The 17,204-nt window shown below is 38.0% G+C and overlaps 1 protein-coding gene across 1 annotated transcript in view; it reads left to right on the forward strand.

Moving 5' to 3' along the window:
• LOC128027265 (glypican-6) overlaps nucleotides 1–17,204 on the forward strand; it is a 36,898-nt gene that overhangs the window by 13,752 nt on the left and 5,942 nt on the right. The window contains exons 2-3 of the mRNA XM_052614688.1: nucleotides 8,253–8,411; nucleotides 15,095–15,492. Of these exons, the coding sequence (XP_052470648.1) occupies nucleotides 8,253–8,411; nucleotides 15,095–15,492 (557 nt within the window). The remainder of the gene's footprint in view (nucleotides 1–8,252; nucleotides 8,412–15,094; nucleotides 15,493–17,204) is intronic.

The raw sequence follows: 17,204 nt of genomic DNA on the forward strand, positions 1-17,204 counted from the left end.
ACTTGTTCCAAGCGAAGTCTGGTTCGTGACCTCTGCGGACGGATCAACCAGATGGAGCAACCCACTATAGAAAATGCCCAGCTTTGGATCAGTAGCATAGCCTGTGAAGTTAGCCTCAGAAGACCAGGGAATAGTTGGTGCTCTCCATGGAGCAAGAGGAGAATGTATCAGGAATGGGAAGGGATGCTGGATTAGAAAAACATGACCTGTGAAATGAATTTTTTGCTAGTGTTTTCATAGTGTTAGACTTGAGGAATGTATCCTTGAGCACAGACCCCATTAACAGCATCAACAGAACACGCATGAGTGCATATTTGGGGGAAATAGAACTTTCTTTGCTATATTGAATCAGAGATTGATCTATGTAGGCAAATTCTAAGGTTCATCAAGCTCATTTTTGGGAAATAAGTGGAACAAGTGGGTCATTATAAATGCATCATGGTTATGATGTCAGAACTATTTGGCTGCATTTAAAATGGCACAAAAAATCTGATTTGTTTGCTCACATCTAATACAGATTGGATTTTGTTGTGTAAATGAAAAAATCTGCATGAGATACAAAGTGGTTTTAAATCCGATACATATCCGATATCTGGACATCCGACCTATGTCTAAAAACTGATTCCCCACAGAACTCTCAATGCGAGGGCGACACATTTGCACATAAAGTCTGTGTTTAAATGCTGGTGTGCTGTATGCACTTTGAAATTTAGATTTATACATCATCTTAAACAAGCTGAATAAATAAGTTTATAATTTGTTAGGATCTGAAATTTTTTGGCCAAGATGCAACTGTTTGAAAATCTGGAATCTGAAGGTGCAAAAAAAAAAAAAAAAAAAAAAAAACTTTAAAGCTGTCCAGATAAATTATTAATCAATGCATATTACTAATCAGAAATTAAGTTTTAATACATTTACAGAAGGAAATTTACAAAATATATTTGTGGAACATGATCTTAATATCCTATTGATTTTTAGCATAAAAGAAAAATCATGTATTTTTGACACTTGGTACAAAAATACCCTAGCAACTTGATGCATGGCATCAGCTGAGCCTGATCTTAAAACTCCAACAAACATAGCAAAGTTTTGATAATGCCTCAGTGTTTGAGGGGAACCTTTTCCAGAAAATCAGCCTATAAATTGTTTGCTTTTAGTTTAAGCATTATAGTTTCTTTTGAGTATTTTATTTAAACTTCCAACAATAATCATATATTTCAGCTTTAATTTTAGGTACAACAGCAAAACTGCCTTATCATTTTTAAGGGTTAGTGAAAGCAAAAGTAGTCATTAAAAACTGAAAAATTATTGTTTATGGTGCCCTGAAATAAGAAACCTTGACTAGCCTGATAAGTACACTAAAATAGAAAAATTAAATTTAAAAAGAGGTAGAATATGTTAAGAAGGAAAAAGGGTAGTCATTTAGACTAACACTGAGCAAATAAAACCTTGTCTCATTAAATATAGTGAATGTTACAGGACAATATGGCCTACATGTTAGCGTTAAGTGCCTCCTTACCAGGCCGTTCTGTTTTTTCAGTACTGCACTGCAAGTGCCAATAGTGACCGTACGCACCGGCCAGCTCTGCTGTCATTTCCATTTAGCCGTCCCACATTTATTCCGAGTCTCTGAAAGGCATCATTGTGCTGGCAATAGTGTTGTAAACTTGTCATGGCAGTGTTTGAAAGATGCTGGATTTGATTTGGAGAGAAAGAAAGTAATTCCCCTCTTTATAACCACCATATGAGTAGTTGCTCTGTAATAATGGGTTCCTGTTACAGTTTTCCCATTTGAATACGCACCCATTGCGGTGGGAACTGCACAATGAAAACCCGAGGAGTTGTATCTTTTACCATAAATAGAGAGCGCCAGCTGTTTCCTCATGAACAAGACGCCAGTTGTGGCCTCTCACACTCGTTGAGTGAACCAAAGTATTTAAACTTTTAGGCTCGATTTTAATAAAGAATCTGTGCTAACGGTGAACAAGTCTAGGTGATATAGCTCAAATAAAAAATGGTCTAGTTCGGTCTCTATAGATATTTCTTCTGTTTGTTTATTTTTTCATCAAAGTAAATGTCAAATGTTTAATTTTAAGTTAAACACTGGAAAACATGGCTTGGTTTTTATTTATAATTTCTAAGAATAAATGTACACTTTTTTTATTTAACTATTTATCCACAGCTATCAGTTGTAACTTTTTTCACTAAAATGTTTTAATTTAAAAAGTGATTGCAAACAAATAGTCAGTGTTGGGAAAGTTCACTTTCTACATGAACTAGTTCAAAGTTCAATTCACAAACTTTAAAATGAACTAGTTCAGTTCATAGTTCAAACTACAAAATTTTTAAATAAGTTCACTAAGTTCACAGAATGAACTAGTTCATAGTTCTTTTTTTCCATATGTTGCTGCGAACTATTATTTTTCTAAATTATTGCCACTGCCCATATAGAATCAAGACAGCAATTATTTTATCAGTTTTAACAATGAAGCTATGCATCAGATTTCATCTTCATATCCAATTTTGAATCTTTATCCAACCAGGGTTTACATTAGCATTGAGGGGACAGCATTTCCCCATTGTTGCTTTAATGCTTTGTCTCCCATTCTCACCGACCTTGTCATAAACATCATAAAATTCTTTTAAATGATCATACGCCTTCTTGCTACATGCTGCTGTCACCTCGATGCTTTTTTTTTTTTTTGATGACGCGTCACGCATGCGGCGGATGGCGGTGCGACCGGGTGCGACACTGGTGGCTGGTGTTGCCAGATTGGGTGTTTTTCCGCTACATATTAAGACCCGTTTACGGTGTGTTTTAGCCAGGTTTTTGCCTGGAAGGCTCTATAGAAATCTGACACCCTAGTGAACGAAGTTAACCTGAGAGAGCGTGCCGTTCACAGACACCAGAATGAACGAGTTGATAGTTACGTTCGTCAGGCAATAATACAGCACGTTCAGTTCACGTTCGCCCAAAATATGAACGAGTTCATGAACTATCGTTCAATGAACGCGTTCAGGCACAACACTGCAAATAGTTGAGTTTCATTGAAATGGGTGGTTTAAATTACCCAGCTCATTCTGGCTTTTGAAATTTACACCAAAAGACTTTATTTGTAGATTGTGGCACAAGGAAAATTTTCAATTTTGTAACAATATTTAATTACGTCAAACTTGTGTAATGAAATGCACTTTTGGAAACTTAATTGTGAAATAAAAGATAATCACTTTACTTTCATTTTACATTGCCAGCAAATATATTGTGAAAACTCAATATCACCCAGCGCTAGTGATTAACGAAAGTGAAATATAAAACAGTGTTGTCTGGCTCTTGTTGTTTTTGTGTAAAGCACTGTAACTCTTAAGTAAGTGATTGTTTTGTGTGCTTCATAAATTCTTTAGAGCTGTTGCGTGATGTCATACTTGTTGATGTCAAGGCCCTTGTCCTTTCAGGCTGGTAGACAGAATTCAGGATAGGACGATTGTCAGGAGACATTGTGAAAGCTGTCCTTTCTCCACCCTGTATTCATGACTCTGTAAATGAAGGATGGACTGTCCAAAGATAGCCTCAGGCCACACAAAGAGAGGAGTGCTGAGATCTGTCTTCATGCAGATGGTGTGAATACAGGAGAGTGCATCAGCAAGGACATGCCTGAACATGAAAGGCACATTCTGGAGGAGACAACCGTATAATAGAAAGGCTATGATTTTGAAATCAAATATCTAGCTCTGCCTTTTATCCCATTAAAACCGCTCTCATCTCGAAGCTAATAGCTATGCACGAGCGTCCTCTGCCAAAAGGAGGGAGTGTACTCATTAAATGCTCATTCCACAAAGGTTTCAAGCAATACTCATTTGGAGCATTTCCCCGCAAGGTTTGATGTTTTATCACCATCTGCAAGTTGTTGTTTTCCTTATGAAAACTAGCCAAAACAACACATCTGATTTAGTTGGGTCGGGCTGCCTCGAACCCCAGGCCTCACCAGAGAAAAAGCTTTGTGTCAAATAGCAGTTCCCCTCCTTCTGTGGTTACTGAAGCTTGTGTAAAGATGGCTCTGGTTTTGGGATGTCAGCCATGTTGTTTTGTAGTCAACTCTCACCGGAGTGTGTGAATCATGTTGTCACTTCCATTTTAAAAGTCTTCCGTCACTTTTTTGCACCTTAAAACAAATGTTTAAACAAGCAAAAGGTATTGTCTTCACTTTACTACAGTAAAATTAGCTTAACATTCAAGTTTTGACATTTTCAAGATTACAAAATCGTCCACTGACTGAAATTTTTCATCTTAACAATTCAAAATAATATGGGCAATTGAAACTACTAAATTTAATTTTTGGTATTTGAAATAATATATAAATATTAGATGAAAAACTTTACTTTCAGTTAGTTGTCAAGGCTAGAACTCTAACTAGAACAATGATGATTCGTCATAACCACCGGAAATGTGTTATTGACACTCGTGCAGGCATGTGGAAATTGACGCATGTGTTTTATTAGGCAGACAACAGTGAAGCCCATTACTCTGTTTCTTTTGGCAACAGCATGATGATGTGGTGGCCAGAGCAATTTATAGTGACAGCCGGCCTGAAATAATCCCCCGGAGAATTTATGACTTGTGACTCCGAGGGTCCGGCCTGTGATTGAGTGAGTGTGTGTGTGGGTGGTGGGTCTGCTGGTCAGTCCCTTGCAGGGTCACAGTGCACGACCTGTCTCAGAGGAGTGGCAGTTAACCTTTGACCTCTGTGGTTAATCCTGCTGGCTAGTGGCGTGGGGTTATGGGGGGGTTATGTCTGTCTGGGGCCAGGGGCACATCGTGGTCGGGGCAGAAGGAGAGATGGGAATGATGGGGGGGCATCAGGACTAATCTGGGTTTTGTCCACAGGGCAGTTTCCATCCCCTCATCCGTCAGCAAAACAGAATATTCTTGGGCCTCCAGAACAGCAATAGGAAGTGACTTATTGGAGACAGTAATAACAAATCTCTTTTTCAGATTTATAGTCAAGTGCTTTAGTCCTAAGGATCACATGGAAATGGATCTTATTGCTGTCAAAAAGTTTGGCCTTGTGTTAAAGCAACATGAAATCAAAAACCTCCCTTTAGCATTTGTCTGCCAAGATTAGCCTGTGCATGCAGCCATACTGAACTCTTAAAAGATGGATGTATTGATTTATAAATCTATTGAGTAAAACATGAAATATGGTGACTGTTTGTTTCAGCAGGCTGATGTGTCAACTTTGGCATCAGCAAATGACACACTTAATATGTTTTGGATTACATATTAACTCAAGAAGGCTGTATTTTTATGCAAAGCTTAAAATTAGTTACTAAAATCACGTTTTCCCTGCGTTGATTGTTTTGATTAGTTAATGGTCTGTATTGAAATGGTTAAAGGTTCAAATTTGTTTTCCCTGTCCAGTAATTTGCAAAAGCTTTACATTTGGTTCCATTTTCTGTGTTTTTAATAGAATTTTTGCTTTGCTTTTTCAGGTTAGGTTTTCTCTCTCTCTCTCTCTCCAAATGCCCTTATACAAAGAGCTGTCTGTTGGGCTGAGATATGATGTACAGGTCTTGTATGTACCTGATGCCAAGTGTGTGAAAATAAGTGAGTGATTTGGACGAGGTCCCAGTTGAGTTGAGGGTTACAGCTGGTCTGGGGCCCACGGCAGGGTAAAGGTGTTGCTCTTTTTTAGCTTTACAAACAAATTCCTTAAGACTCCTTATGTATAAAGCCGTAACTTCTGTTCATATATTTTTTGGGGAAATCTCCTTCAATGCAGGATTGATAAGGGCATTTGACATCCCACTGATATCTATTAAAAAGCAGACCATTGCCATGCACAAGATGTCCCATCCCTCACATCAACACACGCTGCCTCTCCTTCCTGCTCCGCCTGTGTAAAACAAGCCCTGGCTGTGGTCAGTGACAATTCCTCTTGGATATTTTGTAAGATGTGATTATGATTATTTGTAAGCTCTCAACAGCTCCTCGCTTTTCACCCACGCCAATGTTTTCAGCAGATGCTCCGATACGAGTCATGCCACAGATATCATGGTGCACATGACAGAATGCACTGCATCCGTTTAGAGACAGAGTAGTGTCAACCCAGGGGCAACCATTATATATAGTCGCTTTTAATTTTTTTTTAAATATTCTTCCACTTTGCTGGCCAAAATCTAATATAAAAATAGTTTGGCTGCTGTGCAAAATAAATTAAAATACATGTTTACTGTTTGCATCAGTGCATTCATTTATTAGATTGATCAATCAATTGAATGGTTCTAATCTGTTTTTCAGTAAATCACTTATGACCATCGGGTGTGCATTGTCGTTTAATTATTATTACATTCCCTCCAGAAAAACGTGGATTTTTTTGTGATTGTTGCGGGCAAAAATCCTTGGTTTTACGGCACGTTTTCTTAAAAAATGCGATGGAATATGCGGGATATTTTTGCAATTTTATGCGATGAAATTGTGTGAACTTGCAAAAACTGCGGTTTGATGAAAAAGAGAAAAAAAGGTGATTCCCCCAACACCTTTTTCTCACTAGGCTACTACCTTAATGTAAAGAGTAATTTCTTATTACTTCCTATGATAAGCCAGCATTCTAAATCAAGGAATATTTAAGTTGCAATCTCTTAGCGTAAATTATTTTACATAATACTAATATAATTACAACTGTAAGTTTTTGATACTGTTCTGTAACAAAAAAAGTGCAATCTTACAACTGTAAAGTTGCATCAACTTCTGAATGAAACTACAACAGTGTTAGTAGCCTAGTGAGAAGGGGGTGTTGGGGGAATCACCTTTTTTTCTCTATTTCATCAAACCGCAGTTTTCGCAAGTTCTCGCAATATAATTTGGCTCCACTGTCATGTAACAAAATCGGGAAACGTTTTTTTTTAGCTTATTTTTTTTGCCAAATAAGAATGATTTGCGCGCTTCAAGTTTCACCCTGGTTTCACCGTGGGGTTTGCAGATGATTATTCACGTCACGTAATTACGTCACTTCATAAGGTTCCCATGGCAATAGGGGGACAATGTGTAACTTGTGTGAAGTAAACGCAACATTTTTCATCTTTTCTGCTAATATGTTTTTTGCAACGAAAATACAGGGATTCTGAAATCATGCTAGTCCCGCATATTTTGCTTTCTGAAATCGGCAATTTATGCAGCAAAAGAGCAGCGTATTTGAAAAAATAAATATGCGGCCTTCGGCTGATTATGCATTAAATCAGGCGATGGCATTATCACGTATTTCTGGAGGGACTGTTATTAATGCGCAATGCTGATAAGAATCTTTTTAGATTGTTCTTGTGCCCCTATCATCCCTCACAGGAACACTGACCTTCAAAATCAACTACATTTCAGTTAATAAATATAAAATGCATGGAGTGAAATGTATAGCCACACTGAGAAATGGCCTCGGTTTGCAGTATGCTGTCCAAGGTGGCCAGTGTCGCTGAACAGCAGCATGGGTAGCCAAGCCGCTGGTCGGAGTCCCTTCTACTGAAAGGACCCTTGTGTTCTCTTGAATTCCTACAAATGCATAAAAAAAAGAGAAAAACAAAACATTATTGCAGCTGTGACTTCACAGTGCGCCCTTCTCACACTCCCAGTGTTAATGTGACGCCTTGTTTAATCCAGCCGCTCGCTGTCCATCTGTGCCGTTCACTTGACGACCGCAGCGCAGACTTGTTTTCTGAATGGACGAATCACGAAGAAAGCCCAGGTTTCCTTAGAAGTACTGAAACATGCGTCCACAGGGTCTTGAATATTCAGTTTTTGCTTTTTCTCTAGGATGACTGTGGCTTGTCAGCTCACTTGATACTGTGAGCACTTTGTGTTCAGTTCTGTTCTTTGTATTGGAAATGAATTTGACGTTAGGTTTTCAGCTTTCAGTTTTCAAAACGTCTAGACATAATTCAATAAAGAATAAGTAAATAAAAGGACTTGCTCTGTAACATTTAAGATTCAAGAGCTTTATTGGCATTGTAAAACAGCTGTATGTTGTCAGTGTTATATTACATGAAGTGAGGTCCAAATGAGACCACTACTAGAAATGCCTTTCATTTACAAATTACATGGCAAAGCAGTGAAACGTTGGTTTATCTATACTATAATACAATTATTAAATACTATTATACTAATACAATATTATTGTTGTAATTAAATTGTATGAAGGCAGTAAGAAAAACAATGTTTTGTTAGACTGTTTACATTTGGTAACCTTCTCTCTGTTTGCCTTTTCCAGGAAATCATCTGAAGGTGTGTCCTCAAGGTTTCTCCTGCTGTACTCTGGAGATGGAGGAGAAACTGAGTCAGCAGAGCCACATGGACCTGAAAGCCCCCGTTCATCAGCTCAGCTCCAACCTGCGGAAAACCTTCACGCAGAGACACCGTCACTTTGACCGTCAGTACAGCTCTTACACACATTCACGCATGCAAATCTACCAAATCCAACTGTTTTGCTTGTCATTTGCATTCAAATGAGTTGCGATATTGTCTGTTAATCAGTTGTTGATCCGCTCATCCTGCTTTTCCATACACTGCTACAGCTAATTTGACAGACACCCCCGACTGCCAGACACAGTCTATACATCCATTTCTCCACCTGTCCCTCAACATCCCACTGTCATCTGCCATACACACATGCGCGTGCACACTCTCATGCTTGCAGACAGACCACACACACACATGCAGAGGCCTGGCTTCTTCTCTGAGTGCATGTGGCAGTGAATATCAGGCTGGGAGAGAGGGGTCAGGTTTCCCCAGTGCAGGGCAGAGGGGTGCATGGGAACTTGCATCGACACTGCTGACTCATTCAGGAGGGGAAAATCCCACAGATGCTATCATACACACACACACACACACACACACACACAGAGAGACACACTCGCCTGGTTTATAATGCATGTTTTATTTGCTCCCTTCTCTTCATGCTATAAAAGTGTGTCAAATGAGGAAAATTGAAACAAATTAGAGGCCTGGTCACATGCATCTGGATAGACCAAGCTCAAGTTCATCAAGGGAACATTTTAAGGAAAAACATCCCCCTGGGTAGCTGAAAGAGTTAGAATCCAGCCAGGAATGTATCGGGCTGTTGCCTCTGAGATGAAATGGTGAGATGGTGTTTGGATTGATGGTCAATGACTAGACAGACAAGGAAGGATAAATGAAGTGCTGTTGGCACATCTTCCTCCACTCACACACGATTTGTCACCCATTTGCTCTGAGCCACAGCTATTTCTAAATGAGACCCATGTTGACTCTCATGTGGCCATCCAACTTTACCAAAGCCTTGTGTCTCTGGCAGAGCAGCAGGGTGGTTTTAAATGGTTTTCTGGCAAGTTCTGTGAGAGTTGGGGTGTGTTATGATGTAAAAAAAAATGTATTACTATTGATGTTGTTTAATTAATAATAAATTAGGGATGCGATGATACCATTTTTTCAGAACCGATCCAAAAATCTGAGTGTATACATATATACACACACACACACACCCCCACAACATGTAAAATGAAAAGACATTTCTTTTAAATGCCCTGTAAAGTAATTAAGGCAGCAACATATGACTGCAGTAACCAAACTCACACGCAGTTTGAATGCTGAATGGAGGATGACAGACAGTCACAGCAGGGAGAAGAGTTTGTCAACTTTACTTATATATTAATCTATACTTCACATTAAACTATGGAACAGCTTCAGAACACTTGAACTATAGTGCGCAAAAATGCTTAAAAATAACAGAATAGTATACGCACTACGTCGCATTTGGATCGTTCTCGTCTGACCGATACCAATCTGGCAGAAAATGGCAAATTGGCAATATCGGAACCGATACGGATTATCAGATCAATACATCACTATTAATAATATTTGTTGTTGTTTTATCAAAAGTAATTAATAATATTGATATAATCAAATTTTTTAACAAGAAAAATTTGCATTTTTACTTATATTTACAAAACTGTATTAATGGAGTGTTTTTTAATTTGACATATAATGTTTTATTTAATATTAAAAATTAATAAAATAACTGTTTTGTCAATAATTATTATTATTAGCAACTCCATTAACAATAAAAATTAAATAAAAAAATATATTTGTAAAGATTTTTAATGTTAATGATATTATTAAAATAATATTTTTTTCTATCAGTAATTAGCATTATTACATTAACAAAAAAAAAAAAAAAGTACTGCATTTTTTACTTTAATAATTTTTTTAATATTTTATTTTTATTATTTATTTATTTATTTATTTTTTACTGTTAAGTAAAAAATGTTAGCCCGATTGCCTTGTAAGTCGCTTTGGATAGAAGCATCTGCTAAATGCATTAATTTAATAATTTTTTATACTTTCCTTCAGTATCATATTGGTTTCACTATGTGGTTTTACGCATTTTTCTTTTTCTTGTCAGTGTTTTATAATAATAATAATAATAATAATAGACAGGTCTTTTAGGCATATTTGGTTTATTATGCATTTATGTTTTAGTAGAATCTTGGTAGTGAAGTATCATCTTTTTACATCCTGTTGCGGAGGATGGGAACAGAATCCGAGGTGATGTCTTCCAGGGAACATTGATGGAAGTGAGAGGTGACCTGGTCGGCTCTCAAGATTGCCTGTTTGTGTGAATTTAAAAAGAAAGTGAGACTTCAGGGAGTAAATGGTAACAGGGATGGTGTGTATTGCAGCCAGATGTGAGCAGGAATGTGACGTGTCGGAATGCAGCAGTGACCAGATCCATCCGCGCCTCTGCTCTTTTTTTTTCTGCTGCCTTTTGTCCCCCGTTCTCCCCCTTTTCTCTCTGCCATAAGTCTGTTATGCCTTTCATTTCTCCTCCATCTCCAGGTTCTCAGGTCTTTTGAACTCTTACCGTGGGAATACACATTGAATCGTCAGTCTGCGTAAAATGTGCACTAGACCCTGGCATGTGACTTAATGAGCTAAACAGCCTTAAAATACCAGTAGCTTTTATGCTTGCAAACAAAGACACTCTCAATGCGTTCTTTCATTAAAACCTAAGTATTTTCTTCGCTTTAGAAATGTCTGTGTAAATGAGATCGCTTTGAGTCTCTTTAAGAGTGTAAAAGAGGTTTTTGCTACAGAAGAAACAGATTTTTCTCGTTTACGCACAAACAGACATTTCCTCTGCGCTGGACAGGCCTACAGGATGCAGAGATGAATGTATTTATAGTAGTTGGAGATTGTAATGAAGATTTAATGAATTACATGCAACTTGTTCAGCAGGAAATGTGGTAGAACATGTTCGCTATCAACACAGCAGCTAGATGTCATTAAGATTAAATTAATTTCAGCACACACTCTAAAGCGAGTTTGGGTGTGTTTGCACTGGAAGCAGCCTCTGCTTTGAAATCCTTGATGTTGGAGTCACGGGCAATTAAGTCCCTTGCCAGAAATAGTTTTCCTCTAGCGTTTGGTGTGTTTGTTCCTTCCCGTGTGTCCGGTCTGGGTCTGGGTGACCCTGTTTGGAGGAGCTGTGATTGCGCTGTAAGAATTAGGATTTACCCCCTAGCAAGTTCTTATCCTTAATGCCTCTGTAGGGGGGTTGAAATCCCACAAGGACAGAAAGAGGCTGAGTAACTAATTGGCCCAAATGGGGAACAATTACTGCCTGGGATAAAGTAAAGTAGAGTTATCAAAAGGGGATGAGTAGAGGAATAAGCTAGTGTGGAGGGCAGGATAGCGAATAATGGATTTTCCCTCCTCTAGATGTCTGAGGAACATGTTTGAGCGCTCTGGGATTTGGGACCCGTGTTGAGTCCAAACACCACTTTCCATTCCTCCTCATAGATATTGTAATTCTCTCGGCGAGCATCCTCCCAGATAACTTTTCACACACATCTCTAAACCAGTTGTTTTAATAGAAAAATCAGAAGGGAGGTGCGCAGCCTGCTCCTGTGTATCATAAAGTCTTTTAATGATGAAGTAGAATGCCTGAATAACGCCCCTCCAACTGTAACCCTGGGTCCCAGAATCTCAGAAAATATGTTGGGAAGGATGTAGAGAGGAAGTGGTGTGGGGGATGGTGGATGTTAAGTGAAAAACTTTGCTTTATGCACAAAGAGTCAGAGACAAGGTGTCCACGATAAAGAAAAGGAAAAATCTTTACTTTATTTTTAAGAAGTCCAATAAAAATTCGGTAATATAAAGTTTTAAGTTGTTTTTTATTTTTATTTTATTTATTTATGTTTCTGCAAGTTGATTACACCACATGACTTTAGTTTGGCTAACAAAAGTTTTTTGAATAGTAATATTTTAACAAATGTGCTTTACAAATTGCATTTAAATGTATTAAAAGTCAATTGGTGTATTTGGACCAAAAAAAAAAACATCATGCCATTGACCCATAAGCAGTTTAGCAAACCTTTGCGTTTTTTGCATTTCACTGGGGTATAATTATTGTCTAGTCAAGTCATATATGTCAAGTCATGCCTTGATGCATAAGCACAAAAATCTTCCAAAAACTACAAAAATTCATTTCACTTGACTATGATTTAGCATGCATGTCCTTGAAGTGGTTTTCTAACAAGTGGCTCGTGTAAATTCATGTTTTCTTTGGTAGTAGCACACAGACTTGAAAACCTGGAAAATATTCTCCTCCTCATCCTCACCTCTCTCTCCTCCGTTTCCCTCTCCCCGTTCTTTCCTCCTCCCTGGCTTTAAACTTGTGACAGCTCTGGCATTCCTCGGGATCTGGAGGAAGGTGGGTGCGTTGGCCCTTACGGTTTAATCTCTGTCAATGGAGCGTGGAGCTGGGTGCCTTCTATCTCTCTCCCTGTGTGGGGCCAGGGGACGAGGGCCACTCGTAGGAGGGGAACTAATGGCAAGGGCTGCTGTGTTTCCAGTATCCGTGGTGGATGGGGGCATTTAGAAAAGCCCTCAAATAAACTCGCATTTCCCTGTCCTTCTCTCACACAAGCACACACACACACCTCTTGTCATTCACCTGACTGGGTGTTAGCTTGAGGTGGAATTGACAGCAGCCTTGTTTGTTTCTAAACCTGAGGTGTCTTGTTTGTGTTGATGAAGCCTGTGGGTAGTGAAAAGACAGTTTACAAGGACACCAGATGACGCTTTCAGATGCATGAACACTTAACACTTCAAAGTCTCACTCATTATGCGCAGGGCATCTGTGCTGCGGGCTGGTGGGCTTCTAGCAAGAGGAGTAAATGGTGCACTTTGCAGGGTGAGCATGTGTGAGAGCGGGATGAGAGGGGAAGCACTTCTTTGGAATTCTCATTTTATTCAGATTAAGAAAATAGGGTTTGGCGGCCCAGGAGAGAGAGAGGGTTTCATGGGAGAGAGGGGCTGGATTATTTGGGGAGGCTGGGAGGGGAACGGGGCCTGACATTCCTCAGGGAGAAATAGGTTATTGTTCCCCGTCTCCAATGAAGAGAGCCTTCTGAAGCCACTGATGGACTGAAAGCAGGAGAGAGTCAGCGAGTGCGAGGGGTTTCAGGGGGGTACAGGTCCGTTTTCGGGGAGGGGGGGTCAGCATTATTCAGTAATCCTATTGAAAAGCCTCCTGAAGGATGGAGCAAGAGTGGTGCAGAAAGAAAGAAAAGTGAATGGAATGTGACAACAGGAAAATGCCATTGATAGCGGTCAGCCTCAACCGGCTCGATGGGCGAGACGTTACCTATTGGAACCACGAGCTGCCCTTCATCCTTTCTGCACTCTCAGCTCTTTCTCTTTAGACACAAAAATTATTTTTCTGGAATGTAGTGAGTGAAAACCTTGCCTTGGGTCAAATGAAATATGCATTAATCGGTTTAGATGATAACCATTTGCTTTTCTGGCCTCCTTGGCAGTTCTGGTAGGTTTTCCAGTCAGTGAGAGCAAGTTAGGCCCAGGGATCTGCGGAGCACTAAACCGCTGTCTCTTGAGTGTTATTGTAATGACAAAGTCATGGACATGCTGCCAGCTGACGTTCCACAGTTAATAAGAATTCATTTTATATGTGTCGAAGTTGACAGTCTGTGTGCTTTCTTTCTGCATGCAAACTCTGTTCCATGTTACGCATGTGATCAAATTCAAATCTGTTATGTTTGTGTTCATGGCCAGTATGTGCACATTCTTTTAAAGATGAGATGTAGAGATCTCTTATTTGTTTCTTATTTCTTACATGAGAATTCTTTAAAGATGAGGGCTCACCAACATTACCAATTTGCAAATGTTTCTTCTGAGTGTTAAAACAGTAGTTCTCTCAAAAATGAAAAATATCATCATTTACTCCCAGCTATGTTGTTCCAAATGGAATTTTTAATTAATCTTCTTAGAGATCTTTTCTGACAGTGGTCTCATCAGTCTGGATGACTTTGTCTGTATTCCAGTACTTATGAAGACATTAACTTGTAATAAATTAACAGGTTGGACTTCATCAGTTGTTATAGGCTTATCAGTCGGCTTCAGAAGACTAAAAATATAGTACAACAATTGTATAGCCTACTACTTGGTGCTTTTTACTATAATATTTAGCTATTAGTCTTTTATGGACATTGGAAGTTTTTAGAACATTTGTAATCCTAATATTGAAATGTAGTATATTTAAAATATACATATTATGTCTATTATGAACTAATCTAGTATCAAGTAACAAACTACAGTTTTAAATTATAATCACATACTTTACATGTGCTTTAATATGTTAGTCAACAAGTGTGTACCAACAAATTATTTGACATGATCCCAAAGTGCAGTTTTTCTTGTTTTTAAGTGTGTATATAATATATAGTAATATAAATTATAATAAATGTTCCTGTGGCTCAGTGGTAGAGCATTGCGTTAGCAGCACAAAAGGTTGTGGGTTCGATTCCCAGGGAACACGTTAGGTAAAAAGTTTTAGCCTGAATGCACTCTAAGTAGCTTTGGATAAGTGTCTGCTAAATGCATAAACATAAATAAATATATATATATTTTTAATTAATTAATTTTATACATTTTTTAATAAATATTTGAAGTACACTACAAGTGCATACTCCACAAAAGGAATGCACCTGAAAACCTTCATCACCATTGACATATTTAAAACTAAACAACTCCATCATTATTGTCCTTTGTTCTCAGAGTTCTTCAGAGAGCTGTTGAGCAATGCAGAGAAATCTTTCAAAGACATGTTCGAGCAGACCTATGGCATGATCTATGTGAAGAACGCCGACCTCTTTGAGAATTTCTTCAGTGAGCTACGGCGCTTCTACAATCATGGGAGCAGCGCCGTCAACCTGGACGACATGCTTACGGATTTCTGGAGGGAGCTTTTGGAGCGCATGTTCCGTCTGGTCAATGTGCACTACGAGTTCAGCGACTCATACATGGAGTGCGTCAGCAGGCACATGGAGCAGCTCAAACCCTTTGGTGACATTCCACGCAAAATGCACCTGCAGTTGACCCGGTCCTTCATCGCAGCTCGCGCGTTCTCCCACGGCCTGGCGCTCATACCTGATATAGTGGGCAAAGTCTCCACGGTGAGCAGATTTGTATTCATTTATTTTTACGTTTCTTTGAATAAGGAGGGGTAAAATGTCCATTTTCCAAATAATTATTGAATGTGATGCTATAACACAAAATAATGAAAAAATTTGTGTCCTTAAGAGCTGCATTCAATAAAATATAAATTAGAATGTTACCAATGTAGTCTGATCCATAAACGAGTGTCTTATGATCAGTTCTTGTAGTGAATTAAAAAAGCACGACCAGTGTAGTTTTTCATAAAGATGTGAGTCGGTTCTTTTAGGGAATTAAAAATACAGCGTGATCAGCATAGCTTGATTCATGAAATTAATGACTGTGAAGAACAGTGCTATTTTTTTATTATTTATATATTAATATAGTTTTATTTAATATTTTGAGTTAGCATTGATTTTAGATTTTTAGTTTTTATTTTACTTTTCTTTTTTACCCATATTTTTTAATAGTTTGTGCTTAAACCTAAAGTTAGATTAGAAATGTTGCCTTGGCATTATTATAATATAATCATCCAATAATTTAATTTCAGCTTTATTTCAATTAACAAAATTTAATCTAATAGCTTTAGTATTAGTTAACTCTGCTATGAACAGTTTTATTTTATAAAATGCTTCAAAAAGGTCAGTTTGAATCAGAACAGCTTTGTTTGTACAACATTAGCAAAGAGAGAATATTTTTATGTAAGAAATTATAACTGACACACATTCTAATGAATCAGAATCAAATCAAACTAAACCAGAAACAGGAAATCTTCATCAGTACCATCCCTAGAGCTGACTTTGGTTAGCATGGCAACTTATGTTTCTGAAGCAAGTCAGAGATTTATGGAATTACATTTGCTTCAATAAAAATGAACGAAACTTTATAAAACGGAACGTAACATTTTTTTCCCCGTTTTTTTTATTAATGCAGAGAACAAATTCTAACAGTCCTTATAGCTTTCTTATTAGTAGATACTGACATTACATTCAAATAGTTGTCCAGTTCTTTTAGAAAAACAGAGAAGACCGGTTTACAGTTGGAGAATTTGCATTTGTGAATGTGAAATTTGTTTAGGAATTTTTTTTAATTAATAACAAAACTTTTATTTTCGTTTGTGGGGTCAGAGTCATCATACCCAAATATAATGTTTTTCATGTTCTGAGAAGCCTGGCAAAATCTTACACTTGACAAACACACCAATGTCATTCCAAAGTTTCTTAGTGACCAAAATAGTACAGTTTCTTCAGAACTCGAACAAAAAGAGCATGTAAGATTAATGTCAGATTTAAATCTTTGTATAAACTTCTTTACAGGGTAGAACCTCTGTATGAGCTTAAAATAAATTTCTTTCACTTTTGTCGGTGAAAAATAATTTTTGCGGTAGAGACCAGATTTAATCACCACGAGAGCTTTCAATATGAGGTGACGTCTGTATTTCCCAGTCAGAGACCACATGTCCATCAAAAGCTCACTATCCAATGAGAGTAGATCACTGTTAACCCCGCCCCCACGAAAAACTGCGAATCAAAAGCGAAATCTGTGGCAATGCATTTAGAATCCACGATTAGCGAAAACGAATCTTTGAAAAACATTAACAAAAATGAAGCATATTTGAAGAGCCTGTTACATTTGTGCGACTGAGTTTTTTTTATTTTATTTTTTTATTGTGTTTTTCTTCTTTTGTAATGGAATATGTTTGATCATTTCTGAAAAAGTTACGTTCAGTTTT

This window comes from Carassius gibelio, chromosome A14 (genome assembly GCF_023724105.1).
Source record: "Carassius gibelio isolate Cgi1373 ecotype wild population from Czech Republic chromosome A14, carGib1.2-hapl.c, whole genome shotgun sequence".
In the NCBI taxonomy this organism is placed as follows: domain Eukaryota; kingdom Metazoa; phylum Chordata; class Actinopteri; order Cypriniformes; family Cyprinidae; genus Carassius; species Carassius gibelio.